Genomic DNA, 23,350 nt, shown 5'->3' with positions numbered 1-23,350 from the left:
ACAAGAAAAGCCTAACGTTCCCTATGCACAAGCTATTGGTAGCTTGGCATATGCAGTAAGATGTACAAGGCCAGATTTGAGTTATGTCTTAAGACTTGTTAGTAGATATCAAAGTAATCCAGGCATAGCTTATTTAAAAGTAGTAAAATAATTTTAAGATACATCAATGGAACAAAGCATCTAAAATTGTGCTTTCACGCAGACAAGCTTGAAGTTATAGGATATTCAGATGCAGATTTTGCTGGGGATAAGGACGATAGTAAATCCACCTTAGGACATATTTTCCTCTTTGGGGGGCTGTTGTTTCTTGGTCTAGCAAGAAACTAGGGTGTGTAGCTAGGTATACACAAGAAGTAGAATACATTGCATGTAGCACTGCTTGTACTTTTGCCATATGGATAAAGAACTTCATAGATAACTTGAAGCTACAAATAATCGACGGATTGATCCAAATATTTTTTGATTATCAAGCCGCAATTAAATTAATTCAAAGTGGAGCAAACAACTTCAAAGGAAGACATATAGGTATTCAATATCACTACATTCAGGATGTAGTTGAGAAAAGTGAAGTACTTGTTAGTTACTTGTCCTCATCAGATATGATCTTTGAACCATTAACATAGGGTCTAAGTATTGAACTACTGTCTAAGCACATTAGCTTAATGGGACTTAAAAATGTTTAAGTCAAACAGTTTTTATGAGTAAGAAATCCGCATGAGCGTAAAAATTCCTCACGATAGACTAGCTTAGTGAGACTCAACAAATGTTAAAGTCAGACAGTTTTCATGAGTGAGAAATCCGCATTAGCGTGAAAATCCTCATGACTTTCATATGTGAGAAATCCACATTAACTTGAAAATTCTCATGATAGACGTTTATTATGAGAGGCATATCCGTAAAAGCATGAGAAAAACCTCATGACAATATATTTTTTTAAAAGGTCATACTAAAAAGTGAGAGTACGCATGTGACTTATTATCCTCGGCCGTCATAGCCAAATGGGAGATGTTGACACGTATGGCTATGAGGTCTTGCGTGTCGTATAGATAAAAAAAAAAAAAGGATTATATTTCTCTCTCTCTCTCTAAAAGAAGACGGGATAAATAAATGATCTGGGCTCTACGATCACTAGCCTCACGGCACCCCGTCTCTGATCTCTGGTTGGTCTCGTGCTCCATCAATTTTTGCTTTCAAGTTTCCCTCTCTAAAAATTTTGAAATTGTTTTGTCTATAAGACTTAAAATTTGAGATAGTTTTCGTCACTAAAAATTTTGCGATAGTATCTCTCTCTAAATATTTTGAGGCACTTTATTTCTCTAAATTTTATAATTCTATAAGACTTAAAATTTGAGAAAGTTTCTCTCTAAAAAATTTGAGATAGTTTATTTCTTTTAAAGTTAAAATTTGAGATAGTTTCTCTCTTTAAAAATTTTCAGATACATGCTCTCTCTAAAACTTCAATTTTGGCATAGTTTTTTTCTCTAGGACTTAAAATTTGAGATAGTTCGTTCTCTAAAAATTTGAGATAGTTTTTTTCTCTAAAAATTTTTAGGTACCTTCTCTCTTTAAAGTGAAAATTTGAGATAGTTTCTCTCTCTAAGAATTTTTAGGTACTCTCTCTTCATAAAACTTAAAATTTGAGATAGTTTCTCTCTCTATAAATTTTGAAATTTTGAGATAGTTTCCCTCACAAAAACTTAAAGTTTGAGATAGTTTCTTTCTTTGAAAATTTTGAGGTGATTTCTTTGCCTAAATTTTTTCAAGTACTTTCTCTCTGTAGATCTTAAAATTTGAGATAGTTTTTCTCTCGAAAATTTTTGAGATAGTTTCTCTATTTAAAATTTTTTTGGCTATTTCTCCCCCTAAAATTTAATATAATTTCTCTCTCTAAAATTTTAATATATTCTCTCTCTTTAAAAATTAATTTGAAATAGTTTCTCCTTATAAAAATTTTGAGATAGTTTCTCTCTATAAAACTTTTTAGGTAGTTTTCTCTCTAAAATTAGATATTGTTTATTTCGCTAAAATTTTAAAATACTATCTCTCCCTAAAACTTAAAATGTGAGATAGCTCATCTCTCTAATTTGAGGGGGTGTTTGGTGGAATTAATTATATTTTATAAAGTGGGTGTCTCCGTTATAGGGAAATCTATCTGGAAATCAATTTCAGAGGATAAAAGTAATGGTAAAAATTTCCAACTGAAATACTTTTCAATCCCAAAATTTCGATCCAAACGCTAAAAATGTGCCATCTCCAAAGAAAATGCATTAACAAGTATCGAAATGGCCCTTGGCATGCACTAAATATGAATACGTAAGTCAGTATCCATGTAACACTTATTACAAATAATTGTGCTTCAAGTCGATGCTATTTTCATCCAAGGATACCTCTATCCTTCTCTTTTAAAAGCGAAAACCTCTGTCCAACTCAATTGTCCACTACAATCCCAATTGCATATACTAGTGACTTAAAAAATGGGTCGATGCCCTGGATGGGGTACCCCAAAAACCCATATGGATCGGTGAATTGGCGTTTTGGATCAAGAATCGTCCGAATCGGTCGGATTTAGCTTTAAAAAATTTCAAAAAAATTATTAAAAATCATTATAAATATTTTCTTTTTGGAATCCAATAGCAAATAGGGGTACTGCATTAAGAACTTTCATTTTTTTATAAGATTACAAATAATAGTATCCTATATGGAGTGAAATTAATATCAGATCAAACATTTATTAATTCTCTTTACTCGTCCACAATTATCACAACGTAATTAACAATAATATTATACATTGAAATTGAAATTATTGGTCTATACTTTATGATAATTTTATTATTCAAATAAGAATAAATTTGAAATTTATCTTGTAATATTATCTAATTTACAACTATAACAAAAGATACTAAATTATATATTTTATAATAAAAACATATTAATAAATAATATATAAGATGTTGTTATCAATTTAATTATTATAATTATTAATTATAATATTATACTAAATGTGATTCAATGAACAAGATGGCTCTTGTATGTATAATTTGAATTGCTTGTATATTTTTTATAATAAATTTAATTTATTATAAAAGGCTTGCTCTATTAAAGAAATATTATTTATAATAAACATAATTATTAAAAGAATTTTTTTATTAATTTAATAAACATTTTTTTATAATAAGCAAAATTCCATAAGAACTAATGGTTATAAGTGTATGGTTTAATTGTATGCTAATAGGTTTGTTCAACACTGTACTTTAAGCCTATACATCATGGTATTAACAGTTTGCATGCTACTGGTTACAAACTTTGTTCTCAAGATACTACAGTGGGAATTGTCCCACATCAAAAACTTCAAGGGCATTTCACATCTATAAAAGACCTGAGGACCAGCCTATTACTTGGTGACCAGTGAATGGGACATGGGGCCATGTGATTGTCTGTGTGGCGACATCAACTTAACATGGCAAAGTTCTCTTATTTTGAAAAAAAATATCCCAATAGAGAATCGCCCGTCATACTGTGGTAAAGTTCTCTTATTTTGGAAAAATCTTATTTTGAAAAAAAATATCCCAGTAGAGAATCACCTGTCATACTTATTTTGAAAAAATCTTATTTTGAAAAAAAATATCCAAGTAGAGAATCACCTGTCATAATGTGTGAAACGCTGAGTCTTGATGTCACCTACCGATTTAGTACATTGACTTAGGTGGTTCACTATAGACCGGTTCTTCTTTAGAACAATCACCAGCTCTTCTTTAGAATCAGGTGATATAATGTTTCTTATTGGAATCGACGCAGGGTGACAGATTCTCGTGTCGACTTCCCCGAGCCCGTGCAGACTCCGCAATTTTTAAATCGCTGACATATACTATCAAAAGAACACCAAAAACTAGGTTTTATTCATTTCAAAACCTTTGAGGAATACTCATGAGTCCCAATTAGCTCATACAAACACAGGAGGAGAGGTTCACTATAAAAAATAAAAAATAAACCCTCTTATTACTCACTATTTATGAGGACCATATGGCCACCAATTTCAATTTAAAAATGTTTGTTTAAGGCATTAAGCATGGAACAGGAGGATTAACTTGACCCTGAATAGTCCCATGAGCATTGAGGCAATAAGATGAGGTAGTATCTCCAGGGTTTGCAGCATTTAGGTCAATGCCATTTAGCAATATGTTGGTGCAAGCAACACACTCACTGCAGGTCAGAGAAACAGCAACCTCACTTTGGGAAGTTCCATAGAGTCCAATGTAGTGCACGTCACTTCAACAGCTGAGGTCTACACTTATCAATAGCGGGTAAATGAGCCCAAAAAATTAGGATACGAGGGTAACTCAATGATACTATTGAATGAAATAAGACGCAAAAATGCAAGTTTATTGGGGTACATTAGTGCCTATATTTAGGAAGTGGATTAGGGCTACGACTTCCAAGAAGCTTGATCCTAAGTCATCTTGATCCAACTCGGGCGAGTCTGAATCAGATTATAACTTTTTAATATGAAAGATATACATGTTCAAAAGAATAGAGAGAGAGATAGAGAGAGAGAAAAAAACTTACTTGGTTCTGGCAAGCTTTGTCAGGACAATAATATTGATTGATGACGATGCGATTAGAGATGGCCGTGAAGTTGAGATTTTCAAATATGATGTTTCTTGTGAATCCGGATCCACCCTAGAAAGTTTAGATGTATTAGTTTTGGAAAATGATTAGATAAGGCTGCAGCTCTATCAAAAGAAGTAAATCCTCACCTCATAACCCATTGGAACTTGCAAGTCAAGTATTAGAAAACCTTTACATCAATCATCTCAGCTTGAACATTATGGTTGTGAAAAAATAGGATTTCAAGTTCTCAAAATAATATATATTGTAACAAATTATCTAGATCATCGATTTTGCTTTAAAAATAAATGCTCACATATTGACACGATTTATATCATTTTTTGAGTTTCAAAATTTATTGTCGGTGTTAGAAATTGATTTTAAAGCCATCATAGATGTTTCCATCACTGAAACTACTTTCCAGACAAGAATTTTAGGTGAGGCTTTATTTGTTTTCATAAAACCTAAGCCATACAAAAACCTCATCCATTAGTTTTAGGTGCATTTTCTATGAAGACATGGAAGACAGAATCAAAATGTATGAACTACAACAATGATTTTTCTTAAGAAAATTATATCACAGGCTAACGAGCATTCCATTTCCTTAATTTGTGGCCAACATTCTTTTGTTGGTTATGCTTAAGAAGAGTAGCCCACGAGTACCTGCCATGTCTTAATCCAAGCCCCATTTATATAAATAGAAAACAATCTACGAAAACTAGAAAGAAAAAACAAGCACAAAAAAAACAAACAACCAACCACAACACAATGATATTCGTGGTTCGGCAACGTGCTTACGTCCACGGGAGATGATAACTTCTTTACTGGTAATGAAGAAATAGGGTTACAAAAAGTTCTCTTCCTCACACCTCTCTGATTACATAGCAATCTGCGTTTTTTTCCCTTAACCCTAGATAAACCCCCAATCGCAACAATATATATCAAGTTTCAGATAGATGGTATAAATTACTAAAATACCCTTTGAACGGCACTCCAGAGTCGTCTTTCTTACTCCATCTTGACAAATCTATTTTCTCAAACTACAAGACATCAATCATCGACACCATTTTCAGTATCAGTAAAGAATGAAATCTTGACATGTACCATTTCCACTGTTCCATGAGACCCACCATCACCTAGACTCCTAATGCGACATAAGAAATATTATCAAATACTTATTAGAAAGAAATGAAATGAATGCGTATGAGAGAACCTAGGTGTGAATTCCATAGGCAATAAGTTGAGTGAAAGTAGACTTACGTCAGTTTTCCATGTAAACCAAGTACAACAGCCATTATGAGGTGCGAGTTGGTTCAAGTGGATGGCTCTATAAGAGAAAGAGGAACGTCCATAAGGACATGGAAGAAAGTACTAAACAACGATATGGGGACTCATGGACTTACCGAGGATATGGCCTTTGATATAGTAGAATGACATAACATGATTGTGTTGTGACATCAAATATTGGGATAAAGCTCTAATGATAATGAAGATGATGACCTATTAAAAAAAAAAAAAAAAGTAATATTTTCTTTAAGTGGGTGTGAAGCGGTTACCAAAAGCCTTTTTTGTTTTTTTGGAAAATTAGTTACCAAAATCTTAGTATATCTTAGTATTCTTTTATTGGAAGACAACTCAAAATTTGCATGGTGAGGCACAAACTTTGTATTTGTTAATCCAAGATATCAAATATACGGTGAGGATTACCTTATGCCATGACCTGGTCCACATGTGACTTGCGAGATATTTACATCATAAGATCCATCTCCTATGGAAATGCAGTCATCACCTGCAATAGAAACAAGCAACAATATTCTATAGAAAATGCTCACTAATCGAACATTTATTTTTCTTTTGAAGTATCTTTGAAATAGGTCGTTTTTCATCTGAATATTACAATTTTTGTGAAATTCTGTGAGTACTACTCAATATAAGTCTAGGGGAGACAAAATTTTTTGATTTCTTGGAGAATTGTTGGAATTGTGAAATCCTAGAAACTAAATACAATAGTAAATAAAAATGATGAAAGGGATCGTCGATATTTACCAAAATTTAGATTTAAATAGATTAAATAAAAATAAATTCTTAGCTCCCTCTGCACAAAACAACCATCAAACCTTTGTTTAACATACATTCTTATTTTATATTTGTCAAAAAAAAAAAAACATATATCCTCATTTTCACATAACAGAGTCCACCTGTTGAAACTTAGGTTGGCACAAAATATTTATGATAATACAAGAACAAATTCGTCATTTTCAGGAGCAAGCATCCGATTCTACAGATGTGACGCAACAAAATAATTACGATTTTCTTTGGAACAAAGCGTAAGATGGAAACTGTAATCCCAAAATTTTCCTTGTAATTTGCTTGGAGTTCAAAGGGAATGTGTTGGGTGCATTGTTCGTAAAATCGCCCGATCTAATCGTTAACCGCTCAGTTAGATCAGAATCGGCCAGTGGCGGGTTTCAATTTTGGGTTGTTAGGATGATCAACCGGTATTTAAAAAAAAAATTTAAAAAAAATATGTATAAATTCTAAAAAATAAGGAATTTGATTTGTAATGCATTTTTAAATATTCTTTCCATTATGGGAAACATTACAAAAAAATGTTATTAATACTCACTTTTATATTTTCCCATTTTTTTTTAGAAAAATTTAAAAATAGCCATTGAAAAATATGAAATGGGTTAAAATCCATTTTTTTCATTAATTTTCAACTTCATTTTAATATGTTTTGTTTAAATCATTCTTTATATGTTTTTCATATTTTAGTAGTTTTTTTTTGCATTTTTTTTCACTACTTTTTTGGCCGCCCGAAACTTGCCCGGTTAGAGCAGTTGAATAGGCTAGTTTACCGGTTAGGCCAATTAAACCACTTCCAGGCCCATGTCTTAACCGTTTTGTTTTGATTTTGTGAACGCTAGTTAGAAGTCCCATTCTATGAGGGAGAGGCACCAATGAAAATTATATTTCTAAAAGGGCAGCTCTAGAAAAATTGAAATATGACTTGTTGACAAGTCATGATCCATAAAATATGAAATGTCTCACGTGATTGATATGAGTAAATATATCCTCTATTTTTTACTCCCCATGAAATATGAGAAGTCTAAGGTGATTGATACGGGTAATGGGTAAATATATCATCTATCTCTTACTTAAAATGGAGATAGAGATGAGCTACATTTTAGGAGGTTAGGGATATCCTTTCCATATTGGTCATTATCCTATTGACCCATCCTTGGATGGGATTTTAACCAATGGTTTTTTTGGTTACTCTTGGTTGGGGTTTTAACCAAGGGCAATGATTTCATGCAATGGTTGTATAGTAATATGATACAACAACCTTCAAAAACCATGTTATAGCCATTTGTTTGATCTAAAATTTTGAAATATACACTCTTTTCATTCTAATGAACAATCGCAAAAAAGAAAAATTTGAAAACACAACCTAGAAAGTACTTTTTTAGCCCAATTAACATAAGCCATTCATTTCGGTGAGATGCTTAGATCTTCGCTTTAGAAAGATATTTTTTGCATTTTCAATTTTTTTTGGATGGTATTATTATCATTAGATGAACAGTGTTAAAAAATAAAAGAAAAAAGATTTTGAGTTTATAAAGGCCAAGATCTTGAAATTCACCAAATGAATAGTCGATATTCGTTTTTGGAGGGGACTCATTTTGATCATATCTTGGGTTCAAATTAAACTTTTTTTTTTTTTTTTTGGGGATTGATTATTGAGATGAAGAGAGTGTACGTATAAAATTTTGGGTCATACAAATATGACAAATACGATTTTCTAGAAGTGTTGTTGCATTATATTATGATACAACGGTGGCATGAAGTCACTGCCCTTTAACCAAAGCCACCTCTCGTGGGGGCGCACCTCTCTTGGGCCATTTCTTTAGGTGGTGGTGTATTGAAAAAGGGTGAGGTTTGTATAGATTAGAGGCTCTAAACAATGGGCCATTCTTTAGGAGGTGGTGTATTGAAAAATGGTGGTATATTGAAAAAGGGTGAGGTTTGTATAGGGCGGAGGCTCTAAACAATCAAAATAAAGCACACCTTCAAATAGTGTCAAGCAATGTAGTTTCAGTACTGGAAATCTTTATGAAAGCTTTAAAATATATTTTCATCTTTAATAATAAAATTTAAAGCTTCAAAAATAGTGTAGATCGAGCATATCAATAAAAACTTGAAAATTCTGAAAATTGATGGTCCGAAAATGCGTCACAAGATGCACTATTTCCAAAACTTGAAATCTATTTATTTTTCATGTCCATGCATCTTGATGTCGAGATGATCGATTTGAGGATATTTGGGCATCAAAATAACCTCTTCTAATGAAATTTTCTAGGTGGGCTCTAACTTGATTGTTGAGAGCCTTGGCTCTATAAAAACCTTTTAGAGAAGAAGAAGATCTTTCGCTTGGAAAGAGAGAGAGAGTTATCCTTTTCCGAGAGAGCAAAAAAAGTGAGAAAAAGTTATCCTTCTTAGAGAGAAGAAGAAGATGAAAGAGAATTAGTGATCTTCTTAAGCCTTTTCTTTGTAGAAAAATAAAAGAAAGAAAAAGAGAAGAAAAAGAGAAAAAAAAAATTTATTTTAGAAAGAGAATGCCCCTAGAAAGAAAAGAAGTATCCGTGAAAGAAAATAGAAAAAAACCTCGATAGAGAAATATCTAAAAAAAATGAGTGAGCCCAAGAAATCTTGTTTCTTAGAAGATTATTTTAACCATGGAGTTAATAGCGGATTTGTCTCTTTCTACTCAGGACGTGGTCCCAAAAGGTGAACCATGTTTATTTAATTGGTAAATAGAGATTGGAGTAAAATTCAAAGAAAAAAAAGCTAAAATGTTCAGGTAGTCCCTCGGACAAAGGTGGGACCATAGGGCTTTGCAAAATGACCACTTCGAGTTGAAATTGGCTCGCCTTGCCGAAAAATTCCCCAAATTCTGGCCAAAATGAAATAAAAATGATATGGGAGGATGCTAAAATGAGATAGCAAGGTGCCATTACTGTCCTCAGACTGAAAGTTTTCCAGAGTTCAAATGCACTTCAAATTCGAAAAACAGAAAAGCATGAAGATTGAGAAACTCTACAGGCTCTGCAGTTTCTATTGATTTCCTTATTAACATCAAGGAAGAGAAAATAATGTTCATAGAAAATTTCCGACAGCGTAATCAACTAAAGAGGAAGGCATTGCACCACCATGAACTGAATTCTGTGTGTGAGCGCACGCCTGAGTGACAGAGAGAGATACCAGTGGCAATGTAACTATTCTCAATGTTGAAATGTTGAGAGCCTTGGATGTGTATGCCATCGGTGTTTGGGCTGTCGCCTGGAGCACTAATATGGAGACCCCCTATGAAAACAGTAATAGACTCATCTATTCTGACATGTTGTTTCTGGCCGTTAACCATGTGCAGATCTCTCAAATTTACATTGCTGCACGAAAGAATGGACAATTCCTGCCACAAAACCATTGTTAATTTCCTTGGTTACTCTCTCTCTCTTCCTCCCAATTAATTTCCTTGGTTTCTCTCTCTCTAATCTGCAAAGCCCATAGTTCTCTAAATTTATTTACTATGTGATATTGAAATGGAAATTGAAGAACTCAAAATTTGAGTTTTTGTTTTTCAAAATAACCATTTTTCTATTGTTAAGTGGTTTTCGAAGTTTCAGATCCTAAACACCTTTCAAGCAGCTTTTTCACCGGATGGGGTATGTAGACAGTATGCTCCTATATGAATTTCTGGAGTAGCTTTTTCACCGAATGGAGTAATATAGATTCCCTTATGTTACTCTTTCACCCGATGGCGCAAGTGGACGGTATGCTTGGGAGAAGAGTATATGGCCTAAATATTAAAGAGATTGTATGTAATAAGATTATCTACTTTTTATACAAGGAAGTCGCAATTATTTGTAAGCAGATGTGGAATCGGATAGCTTGAGTGTATCACAAAATTTTGACAAAATTCCTTGTAAAGTTTGAACATGGTCAGTGGAATAAATGTAGCCACCCAATTTCACATCCAATGGTCAAGATTAATTGCGACCACATTGGTCCAAATGACTTGAGCCCAAATGGGGTATAGGTCCATGTCACTTGGACCCGACCCTAGTCCTGGTTGGGTTCGAGGGGTCCATGTGGGATCTTGTTGGTTCGGGCTGGTCGGTTCGACATATTGATACCCCTTGGTTCAAATCTAACAAACCGACCAAAAATCAAAGTTGTCCTCCATGTCTTTTTGAAGAGTAATGATCCTATGAGACCCTCCCACACCTATGTGTATAGGATTCCACCATTAAATTTGACGCAGATCTCTAAAAAAGTCAAGTTCCACACCCATGTGATAACTTTTCTAGAGATTTATGTCAAATTTAATGGTGATCATTTGGGGTCCTCCACACATGGGTGTGGGAGGGTCTCATAGGATCATTACTCTTTTTTAAGTAGTCCTCATTTCTATGTTTTTATTTTTATTGACACCATTGTCATAGTCTTATCCAATTAATTGAAGTTGGTTACATGAATCCTGGTTTGTCATTCTGCTCTATTTAAAGTCATATCCTCAATGAGGCCAAAAGTCCCCATATCTTTTTGGGCCTACTCCTTGCCCTTTTCAATCCTTCTACTTGAACTAACTCGTACCTCCTAATATGTGTAGCACTGGGTCTACGCCACACATGAGCAGCCCACTTAATTCTACTCTCTCTCAGATTATCGCTTATTGATGCCCCACTTGAACTTTTCTGAGTGTAATCATTTCGAATTCTATCCCTTCTTGTCTTGCCACTCATCCAGCTCAATATCATCATCTCCACTACACTCATTTTATGGATATATTGTTTTTTGTCCACTCAACATTCCTCCCCATAAAGTAAAGTTTATCTCACAGCTGACCAATAGAACTTACCTTGCAGCTTCATTTATATGCGGGGATCATATAAAATTCTCGTTGTATATCTTCACTTTGCCCACCCAGCTCAAATTCTATGTGCAACATCTTCTTCAATCTCTCTATTTTCTTGGATTATCGACTCAAGATATCGAAAATGCGGTCTTTTTTTTACTTCCTAGTTGATCATCTCTATTCCTATTATTACTAAACTTGTATTCCATATACGTTGTCTTAATCCTGCTACTTTTAAAACCTTTGGATTCTAAAGATTCCCTCCAAAGTTCTAACTTTGTATTGATGCCATTTTTGGTATCATTGATCAAACCTATCTCATCTGCAAACAACGTACACTACGGTATCTCATCCTGCAGGTTCCTGGTTAAGTCGTCCATAACTAAGACAAATAGGTACGGGCTCAATACTGACCTTTGATGTAGACCTATTATCACTGAAAGCTCACTCACATCTCCATTAACCTATTATCACTGAAAGCTCACTCACATCTCCATTAATTGTTCGCACACTAGTTAGCACTCCATCGTATATATCTCTCAACAAGTCAATGTAGTGTCTGAAGACTCTTTTCTTTTCCAACACCCTCAAAATTAAATATCAGGTTACTCTATCATAAGCTTTTTCTAAGTCAATGAAGACCATTTGGAGGTGTTCTTCTTTCGTCCCAAACTTCTCAATCAGTTGCCTAAACAGGAAAAGAATATCGGTTGTTGACCTTCTTGGCATAAAACCAAATTAGTTTTCAGATACACTCGTTTGCTTTTATTTTTATCATACACCTACTAATCTTGATAATAACAAGGTTGAGACAAGCACTATTTCTGGATCATATGTATAGTTTTAGGGCCTACAACAAGCTCTCACAGGGTCATATATAGTTGACATTCTCCCTCTAGCAAAAGATCTACCAAAGAGGAAATTTTTGCCATGAAACTTTGAGGTGCTCTCACCATATTACAATTTGTTGTTGTTTTTTTTTTTTTTTTTTTTTTTTTTTTGAAAAAGTACCAAGAACTTGAATTTTGAGATTTTTAACACTTGGATCTGCATAAGATTAGTTGCTTTTAAACACAGAATCCTTGGGCATACTTTTATTCAATGATACGAGAACCATAAAATTTTTCATGGAATTGATGGGGAAGAAAGAAACTAACCGCTGGCGCATTGTTACAACCCTGCAAAAAAACAAAAAAAAAAAGAAAAGAAAAGAAAAGAGATAAACGAGCATAAGCAAAAATGCATACATATTCTTTGATGCCTTTGGGGTGGATTTGTATATCCATTTTTCTGGTAACCGCAGCCATCCACATAATTTAAAACCCTCAGTTACATAGATGAGCTATATGAATGGCACACGTGGGTATTGTTTTACTAAAAGAGATTTTATGCCTAACAACAATAATAATAGTAACAATAATAATAGTAACAGTAGTAATAGCAATAACAATAATAATTACAATAACAATAATAATGACAAAAACAAAAACAACAACAAAAAAATTAAATAAATGTTGTTATTGATGTTGTTGCTGTCATATTAGAACTAACTTAGGCTTTGTTAGGCCAATGCTATACTGGGCCCACCAGTTTATTTCAATTTGTTAGGCCAATGCTATACTCGGCCCACCAGTTTACTTTTTGAAACATTTCATAAAAACAAGTATTTTTCAAAATCAAATTGTCGGTGAAATATTTTCATAAAGCCCAAATCACATTTTCGATGGAAACACGTTGGTTATGTAATCTTAGGCAGTTATCACTTAAATATTGGAATGGTGACTTTGGGTCATGAAAAACGCCGTCAACCTTGTGAAGAAACAAAATGTCATATATTTCCAAATTTTTCAAAATTGATGATACCAATAAATGCAATCTAAGCAATTCTACAACAATAACAACAACATAAACAATCAACAATAATAATAAAAGTAATGATCCTATAAGCCCCTCACACATGCCCATAATATAGGACCCCATTCTATTACCATTGGAACTCCGTTGGCATCTTGAGAAAAGATGTAGTGCCAAGTCATAAGATTTATGCTTCTCCTATCGTCCAGCCATCAAATTTTGATCAAGAGAGCCACTCACCGTTTGATCTTATAAAATTTGGTGTCAAAAAAGTTTATAGAAAAAAATTAAAAATAAAATAGTGTATAGATATGACATTGTGATTGGGGCAATCTTAACCATTCATTCAGAATGGACGGTTAGATAGAGAGAAGTATATAAATTTTATGTTACGAGGGAAGCAAAGAAAGCTGATCAAGGGGAGCTCTCTCTTCCTCTCTTGGATCAATTTGTAGAGACATCATTTTATAAAAGGCAACCATTACGTCTAAAATAAATAAAAAGATCCAAGAGAAGAGGGCAAAAACAGATGAAAGAGAAAATGTATAGGATGTGATGAAGGATTCAACAAGCGGATGGATAAGAAAGAATTCACAGAGAAGGTGGATGGATTAGAGAGAAAAAAGACTGTGCAGTAATTAGAGAGAGAAAGAAAACATAGAGATAGGTGGAATTGAAGAGAGCGAGAGAAAAAAATGGGGAAAAGAAGTGAGAAAGCCCAGTCACCATTTTCTATTTCAGCCTGAAAAGAATTTGGGTTCTCTCTGTGGTTTCTTATCTTTGCCTCTTGATTCTTTCTGGTGAGAAAACACAATTTGTTTTTCCGGCTGTTAATGGTGGTTTCTTGTCCTTGCCTCTTGATTTTTCCCTTTTAAGGCAAGTTACCAAACCCGATCAGGAGCAAAGAAAGATAAATGAACCCTCATCAGAGTGTACCTCCATTTCTTCAAAAGATATTAGAGAATGGCAAAAATTCTCAGCGGAATGGCATCGAAAATTAAGATCGAAAGTGTTTTACAATATTGGAGGAGGGGAAGCTTGGCCAAATCCAGAGAGACAAAGGTTAGACTAGATTCTCCTGGTGATGTCCAAGCCATAAATTGTCCATCTCTGGTTTTCAAATATAGCAGTTTTTGTGGATCAAATAGTAGTTTTCAAAACACAGTAGCAGCGGGAAAAGGGGTGGGCAGGTAGAGGTAGCACCCCACATCTTAGTCACCACATTGTGGTTTTCATTCCTATCACTAAAACTACCTCTACTAATACATTAAAAAAAGCTAACACCTAACCTCCTTGAAAAATACTGGAAAGGGCTCGTCTTCCCCACCATTATACTAAAATAAACGACACAGCAAAACCTCAACTAATGAAAGCTAGTCATTCAGTTTTAGTGAGAGAAATTTGCAACTAATGAAAGCTAGTCTTCCATTTTAAATGAGAGAAACCATAGTGAGAGAAACCGTAGTGATAGAAACCAAAAGCTTTCAGGCCAAGAAACAAGACTATTGGAAACAACCAGTTTTCTCTCTGCCAAAAATCGCATTACTTGAAAAGCCTAACTTTTCTTCCATCAAAACAGGCCTCATCGATTCTAGTGAGAGAAATAAACAAGCTCAAAATTGGGATCGCAAAAGAGAGATAAGAGGGAAACTGCTCCATGCTCATCCACTGCTTCATCCAATCTCAAGAAACCAAGTATGGGAGGCTCTCATCAGAGGTAACATAATAAAAATAAAATAATAACTTAACTTCCTAACATTTACTCTTTCACCCGGTTGATTTTTACCTTTTTACCGGTGACTTGGCACAGCATCTTTCTTCGAGATGTTAAATGAGATCGGATGGCAACAAAGTAGGGTTCAATAGAGCCCGCATGTGTGAGGGGCTCATCGGATCCTTACCATAGTAATAATAATAATAACAATAATAATAATAATAAAACAATAATTAGGGCAAATAAAGTTTTGAGATGAGCAAAAAAGTATCAATAAGAAGATGAAAAACTAACATTAGAGTACGAGGATTAACAATATAATGATGTTCTGCCCCATTCTGAGCCGAAAGATAGCGGATGAGATTTTCTTAGAGCTAGCCCTCAATGATGGGTACCATCCAAACAGTAAGGTAGATGGGTATAATGGTAAATACCGAGTTTGATTCTTGATTGCATTTGGTGTTTCACCACACCTGTCCTTGGCCGTCGATTGTGCCTGATCCTTGAATGCTGAGGCCATCCACGTGCTTGAAATAGATCCAATGATCAACATCACCACCATATGGAGAAGTCGAGGCTGGTGCAACTATAGTCCCTAATACCTGTACCAAAACAACTATATTATACTCTCTCTCTCTCTCATAGGAATAATCAAGTACTTAAAAACCAAGGTTGGGGATGGACTTGTAGCACCCCCACACCTAGTAACCACTTTATGGTTTTTATTTCCACTGACATTATCCATTAACATTTTCAAAATAATTAATTCTTAAACTATTTGAAACAGCAGATAGGGACGGTCTTCTACATTGAATTACTCAAAAAAAAAAAAAAGGAAGTCCATATATGTCTATTAACAAGCTGGATTCAGGCGGGACCTCCCAGGCTTGAGCACGGCCCAAAATCATGTAAGGTAGTCCCAACCCAAGCTCAAATTAAATTTCGAGCTGGGCCATGCCCAAATTCATGATGACGAGGTCCGAATCCATCACAAATCCAAAAAACTATGACTCCCGGAGCCTCATATAAATAGGGAATTTTTTTTCAGAAAGAGTATAACTTTCTTAAAAAATTTCCAGACTGGCTCAGTCAAGCTCCGACCCAAAATATTTCAAGCTTGCCAAGTCCAGCCGATTCCCGCTGGCGGCCTTAACATGTGGCGCAAACCCGACCTGAAAGCCCGTGGGCTAGAAATGTTAAGAACCCTAATTCCAGGTTTGTATACTATTATTTAGCATACAAGTTACAGTAGTATAGTAGCAAACTCCTCATCCATTAAAACGTTCTGGAGGTCCGTCCACTCCACTGTTACACTTTGACAGCCCTCTGATGTGAACACATAGGAATCTAGAGGAGTCTCTACCAAAAAATGTTACCATGGTATATCTTTTGAACAATTAGATCTGTACCATAAGCCAAAGGGGATATTTTATGTAGGTCCATTTTTATGTAAATTTTACAGGGAGGTCCAACCCTAGACACTGTTGTTTTCCTTTAATATTTTGCCCCTCCATCGGTCCATCGGTGTGAATAGTGGACCACTTTCTTATTTTTTATTTATTTTTCGAAATCTAGGTGTGTCCATTTTTATTTTTTATTTTTTTTAATGGTGAGGGCTCATTGTCGGATATCGCATTGCCCACAAGTTGGACAATTTGATGTGGTAAACATTCCACCTCATATATTCATTGTCAATGTCGTTTTTTCTTTAGACTGAAATATCGGGCAGTTTTTATTGTGTCTTTCGAGGTCAAATGCTCAAAATATAGTCATGTGTTTAACTTTGAAGAATGTACAATGTACGCAACATGGGACCGCCCTGGATTGGTCCGATATTTTCAATATCAAACCAAACCTTAGTTGTTTTTTACAACAATGAATTGTCTAACCTCAGTCTGATGTTGGAAATATAAGACATTATCCAAAATTGTGCTCCCCACCCATATAACCACGCCTACATTTTTAAAAAAAAATTAAAAAAAAAAAAAAAAACTAATCGGATATTTGGAACAATAGATTGTTGGGCAAATTTCGAAAACACAATGGCATGCAGAGTCGACCATCACATAAATTTTGCATAAATATGGACCTGGGGGTACCCCTTCTACTTATGGTACAGACGTACTTTTTTCTTATATGTACCGTGTTCGAAACCACTATTCAGGGTGAGTACCCGGCCCATGCCGACCTAAGTACTTGGCTCAAATAGAGCCAAGTATTGTGTCTGCAAAATAAAAGAAAAAAAAGTAAAAAAAATTACAAAAACAATAAAATCCAAAAAAATAGGAAACATATGCGTATGTTTGAAGTAAGATTAAGCAAAACACATCAAAATGAGGTAAAAAAAAGAGTAAAAACTAGATTTTAAAAAAATCAATTTGTGACTAGAGGTCATGAATTGGAGAATGTTCCAATCATGTCAAAATGAAAGAAAACATAAAGAAAGATATCACCAATAATTCTTTCTTTTTTGTTATTTTTTATAAATTTTTGAAGTTTTTTTAAAATTCTTGAGTGATACACCCAACTCAGGGAAACTCAGGCTCGCCAAGGGGCGATCCTGAGTACTTGTTACTCTGACCGGTTGGAAATATGGCCTATCAGTCACTTTTCTCTTGAGAATTTATTTTTTAATAATGGTACAAAAGTCATATAGTATAGTATATGTGAAATCCCATGTGGTAAAAAGTATATATTGTATATCCGGTTAGTATAGAAGGTCTATATTATAATCTGTATATTTGGGAAGGGTATATACAATATCTTGTGTTTATGATAAGTCTGGGTATAGTATAGGAATCTGTGATTTATTTCTGTATTTTATGATTTGTAATTTGTCTATAAAAGACAAGTCTATATATTCATACGATTAATGGACATTCTACGCGTAATAGATTTCATGTCTATAAAAGACAAGTCTATACAGTCATTCTGCGCGTAATAGATTTCACGTATTTTAGGGAAATCTTGTGTAATTTATTTCCATTTTCTTATAGTTGAAGTGTACCCAAACATGATAAATCTCATATTTCCTTGTAATATGTTTCCCTCTAATAGATTTCAGGTACCCAAACGACCCCTAATTGTTGATGACTCATTCTAAATTGTAGTCATCAGCCAATTGGTTATTGAAGCCTCTTGCGACGAGTTATGAGGTGGGTGGGGAAGAAGAGAGAGAGAGCTCTAGGGATGGCAGTGTGGACAAAGGGGTATGGCACAACAGGCACAGAATCTCACCCCGCCATTTTGATATGATATTATCATTGACCCTCTGAAACTCTTCTGAAAAACCACTCTAAAAAAAAAAGAAAATCACGCATTATTTTGATTTTATCTTTGCTCTGTCACGTCTTATTTATAAGATCAAGTTTGTTACTCTATTACTCGATCTTGCTCTTTGACCAACTCAAACTTGGAAGAAAAAAACATGACCCTCTGTAAATTTGTTGTATGATCGAGTTTGTTGCTCTGTTACTCGATCATGTTTGTTCTGGTCTGCAAGTTGCTGAATCTGTCTCGAATCCACACCGAGTTCTATTGGCTCTTCCAAGTGTCATTTTGTTCTCTCAACTATCTCGACTGCTTTGATTTTTGTTTGAATGATCAAGCCTATTCTGCTATAACCCTTAGTTCCTAAGGCCATTTGATCCGCCATGGCTTTCTGTGCTTGTTGATCAAGCAATATGAGCATGACAACCATTGCATCTACTAGTCATGCTATCTGAAGATCCAATTGCTTATTCCCATAATTAGTATTCAAACTCCAGTTGCTCTCATTCATAGGATCTTGAGTTTGAGGGGAGTGTGAAAGGAAAGTATATATTATATATCTAGTTAATATGGAAGGAGTATATTATAATCTGTATATTTGAGAAAGGGTATATACAATATATTGTGTTTATCGTAAGTATGTGTATAATGTAAGAATATGTGATTTATTTCTATATTTTCTGATTTGTAATTTGTCTATAAAAAACAAGTATGTATTTCCATATGATTAAGGGACACTGCGTAAGGGACACTGCGTCCCTTCAAAGAAACCTAAGACTCTTCACAACAATGCCATATACTAGGATCCATAGAGCTTTTATAGGATGTTGCATTGGAGGGAAAACCCAGTGATATGTTTGGATGCCTTTTAAGAATTGTTTTTCTATATTATAGATATACAAAATAATTTAATTTCTAAATATCTTTTTATTAAATTGTAGGAATACTTGGATGATATCCTATTATTTGAGTCATTAGTGCACTAATGACATGTTTAGCTCAAGTACATAGGATTAACAATTTGATGACAATTTATTAATCCTAATTAGCGACACTTAAGGAAATTAAGGCAAGAGTTACACTAGGATCTCAACTCCTATAAACCATAAATGTGAGAATTACAAACTAAATGGTTATCTATAAAAAGAGGTTAGCCCCTCAAGTAAAGATAAGATAGAGAAAGGTGGAAAAAGGGGTGAATGAGATTCACAAAAGATGACTCTCAAAGGTATATCATCGGATGGCTTGGTCTATAGGTTTTTATATGTAATCTTAAGTCCCTCGTGTGATTTAAGGACATATACGAGTGAGTTTTTTATCGAATTCATTTTATTTATTGATATATTTTTTGGGACTAACAAGAGTAGTCAAATACTCTTTTATGCTCCCGTGCTGTCGTATACACTTTTTTTGTTTTTTACAAATATTCCTTACTTTATTAAGCGAATCTACTCAAAGGAAATAACATTAGAAGAAATACCAAGAGTGGACAAAGATGACCTTCCTTTAGCATGAGAGTCATCCAAGGAATTCGCCTCACAATAAACATGGCAGAACAAACAGAGAGAGAAGTAATCAAATCCATAAGTTGCAACCAACTAGACGTCAGTTTCCAAGGAATGTGCAACTCCTTCTTGCACCATATAATAGCATTCAAAAAGTCTCCTTCAATAATGCAGCTATTACCAAGGTTTCTAGATATAAAAATTTTTAAACCTTGGAGCAAAGCTAATAACTCTGATTGGTTAGCCATGGCTAACCAATACGGCCAGCATATGAGAAGATAACCTCTCCAAAACAGTCATGCAAAACTCCCCCAACGCCCGCCAAACCTAGATTACCAAAAGAGCTCCCGTCAAAATTTAACGTAAAACTCCCACTCGTAGGTGTCACCCAAATACTCCTAGATCTCATCTTAACTCTACCCAATAGAAACAGATTTAAAAAATTCAACAAAACATCTGGTTATGAAATCCCCCAACCCTCCCTAGTAACCAAGAACCATGACTAGGTAGACAATTTGACCTTACTGGGCAGTCTATCGAAAGATAGACTCTCTCCCCTCAAAAGTCCGCCTATTTCTCTCCTTCCAAATTTCCCATAACACAACTCTTCTTGCAATTTGCCAAAGAAAAATACCCACAGATGGTAGATGATTAAAGGCCAACTGTGACACTATACCCATCACAGAATTGGGTAGTGTACCATGTACCCTAAGTAAACCATATAACCAATACCAAATTCTAGAGGCAACATGGCAGTGGATAAATTGATGATCTCCAGTTTCCTCATCCTCTTTGCACGTCAAACAAATGTTGGGTAAAACTTTATCCCTCCTAATCAAATTATCCACCGTCAACAATTTATTTTGTACAGCTAATCATAAAAATACCTGCACCTTGTAGTTCAACGAATACTTCTCTAGAGGAATTTCATGCTTTCCCATGACGAGCCATTAATTTGCATAGCAATATAAAGTTGTTAATCTGTATAGTTGGATTTTAGAATGTTGTTTTCGCATAAAACAAACACGGTAAACTGGCTTGGTCAATGAGAATCTTCCAAATGAAGATTTCACAAAATACAATCCTGCCTCCCTGGTCTCTGTATATGTTTAGGACTTTTAGGTGAGGTTCAAATTATGGAACTAGAGGAAGTCCCATTATTGTCCTAATCCAAGGCAACTTGGCACGACTCGGCTGTCTCATGAGAATTTGGTATTTGAAGCTCATTTTCTTTGTTAGATAGAACAGTGTTTAAGGGAACATGCAGATCTTCATTCTCAATGAAGAAGGAGGAGGTATACTACCGGGTTTTTATTATTATTATTATTTTTTTTAATGTTGCATATTTCTATTTTATTATTATTATTATTATTATTATTATTTTATTTTTTTTAGAAATTCATCAAAGAGATCAACCATTCAATATTTTACAAATAATTTTGATTTAATTGCAAAATACATGAAAATAAAAAATAAACATGAGATGAAATAATAAAAAAGGGGTAAAATCTTAATAGTTTAAAGTTAGGTGTATTTTCATATATATATATATATATATATATATATATATATATATATATATATATATAATATCAAGGGTGGCATTTGTTTTATTAACTTTCATGATATTTCACAGTGCAAGGCACGTAATCCAATTAGTAGTCCTAATCCAAATCAACTTGGTAAGACACTGCTGTCTCATGAGAATAGTACCAGGACTTGCCATCCAAACCCTAGTCGTCTGGTGTACTTGACTAAGTCGATTGTAAGTTCTTGAAAAGGGTAATTTGCATCTGTACCATGGTAATTATGGAGCAGAGGTCCAAGATTTATTATAATTGTAAGTCTACAAGTCCAATATCCCAGGCATCTAATTGCTTGGCTCGGTGGAACATTGTGGAAGGAGAGCGGTTAGAGATCTAAAACCTCAGACCAGTCCCTAGACCATGAAAGTAGTTATCCAAGTACGGGGTCGAGATCTGAAGCCTCGTACCGCTTGGTTTACCCAATATCCAAAGAAGCCAAATTGTTCATATTCTAAAACCTTGGACTGATCTTAGAACTGAAATCCGCAGTCCAAGGATTGGTCCTATGTGCTAGACCTAGGAGTACTTGGCTTATACAATCTTCATAGAAGCAAAGCAATTCAAGAACCTAGGCCTCAGAACGGTTCTTTACTTCAAAAAAAAAAAAAAAAAAGAGAAATTAAAATAATAAAAACGTTGTCATATTTGGAACATTAAAAGCGTTATCTTTGGAAAATATGCCAAAAAAAGAAAAAAAGAAAAAGAAAGGGCACCTGAACATTGATAGGTTGGGAAGTGCAAGGGCCTTTGAAATGGGATTAAGCAAAAAGGGCGTTCCTGCCTGTATAATCAAGGTGGGGGTGCTCATGCTTTGCCACGTTGCATCCCATGGTTTAGGAACGCCTGCAAACAACAAAATGTAAAAATATTAACCAGTAATTTGTAATCGAATCAACTGAGATTTCATTCTATCGCATAAAAAATAAAAAATGATAAAGAGACTGAATATTTCTCGCATTACTTTTTATAATATTTTTTCTGCAAGGGTTCTTGGCCCCAATTTTCTTTTTATCAACGGGGCATGCCAGCCCTAGAGGCCTGGACCGGCTGAGACAGGGCCCAAGAGGCCTTGGGCCAAGCCCCCTTCAGGTGGGGACCGGCTTGGGCAGGCGGGCCAAATGGAAAAAATGATAGTATAAAAAAATTATAAAGAATAAAAGGGCCGGATTGGGCCAAATAGGGATGGCTTGGCTGAGGCGCACATTAGCTCGGTCCTTGTTGGACCACTCCTGGCCCTACCCTCAAGCCACATTTCCTATACCTTGTTAGGGGAAACCTGTCCCATGTGGGACGATTTCTTTATCCCATTGAGCTGGGGCATGTATTTAACATAATGGAGTTGACTTGTTCTTCAAGCCAGGGAATGTCTCACGTTAGATTTTTGGGTTGTTACAAGTTTGAGCGAAAATAATGACATGCTAGGCAAGTCTAAGGCTATATAAAAGGAAAAAATTTATATAAGGATGCAACCTTATAATGTAGAACTACATATGCACTTTAAAAATCCATTTGAAAACGTAGTTTTAATGTTGAAAAACCCGTTGATTGATCATCTCGACATTGAGATGTATGACCATGAAAAATAAAAAGATTTTAAATCTCAAAACTAGTGCATTTTATAACATATTATCTGCACCGTCCATTATCAAGATTTTTATATATTTATAGATCTACTTGATTTTAACCATTGTTGAAATTTAAAACTTTTATAATTAGATATAAAAATAGATTTTGAGATAATTCTAAGAACATTTTACATCAAAATTATATACCATGATAAAATTTCTAGGTGCACCGGATGTATCCGTATGCAAAACTGCACCCTATACAAAAATACCAATGCGAGAGGCTATAGTTTTTTTATTTCTTGAAGTGACAGAAAAATGTGCTCCTCTTCTTG

At 34.5% G+C, this 23,350-nt stretch overlaps 1 protein-coding gene across 1 annotated transcript; it reads right to left on the bottom strand.

Moving 5' to 3' along the window:
• Positions 1–4,248: 4,248 nt before the first annotated feature.
• Positions 4,249–22,745, bottom strand: LOC105420203 (putative polygalacturonase At2g43860). Its single transcript, XM_088866541.1, has 7 exons — positions 22,412–22,745; positions 22,164–22,293; positions 15,524–15,691; positions 9,868–10,075; positions 6,313–6,394; positions 4,564–4,677; positions 4,249–4,282 (listed from the first exon to the last, which is right to left on the bottom strand). Exons 4-7 carry the CDS (start codon positions 10,025–10,027, stop codon positions 4,264–4,266), a joined length of 375 nt encoding a protein of 124 aa, XP_088722667.1. The 5' UTR covers positions 10,028–10,075; positions 15,524–15,691; positions 22,164–22,293; positions 22,412–22,745; the 3' UTR covers positions 4,249–4,263.
• Positions 22,746–23,350: the final 605 nt, after the last annotated feature.

Source organism: Amborella trichopoda, chromosome 5, assembly GCF_054954075.1.
Source record: "Amborella trichopoda isolate Santa Cruz 75 chromosome 5, AtrichopodaSantaCruz75HAP2 v2.0, whole genome shotgun sequence".
NCBI classification, from domain to species: Eukaryota; Viridiplantae; Streptophyta; class Magnoliopsida; order Amborellales; family Amborellaceae; genus Amborella; species Amborella trichopoda.
Note: the sequence above shows the minus strand (reverse complement) of the source record. Positions and strands in the feature narration are given on the sequence as shown.

Coding starts and splice junctions, on each gene's coding strand:
- LOC105420203 (XM_088866541.1), bottom strand. CDS start 10,027: ATGGTTAACGGCCAGAAACAACATGTCAGAATAGATGAGTCTATTACT. Junction 6,395..9,867: donor GAATAGTTACATTGCCACTG/GTATCTCTCTCT, acceptor TTTCTATTGCAG/GTGATGACTGCATTTCCATA. Junction 4,678..6,312: donor GGACCAGGTCATGGCATAAG/GTAATCCTCACC, acceptor TAAACTTTCTAG/GGTGGATCCGGATTCACAAG.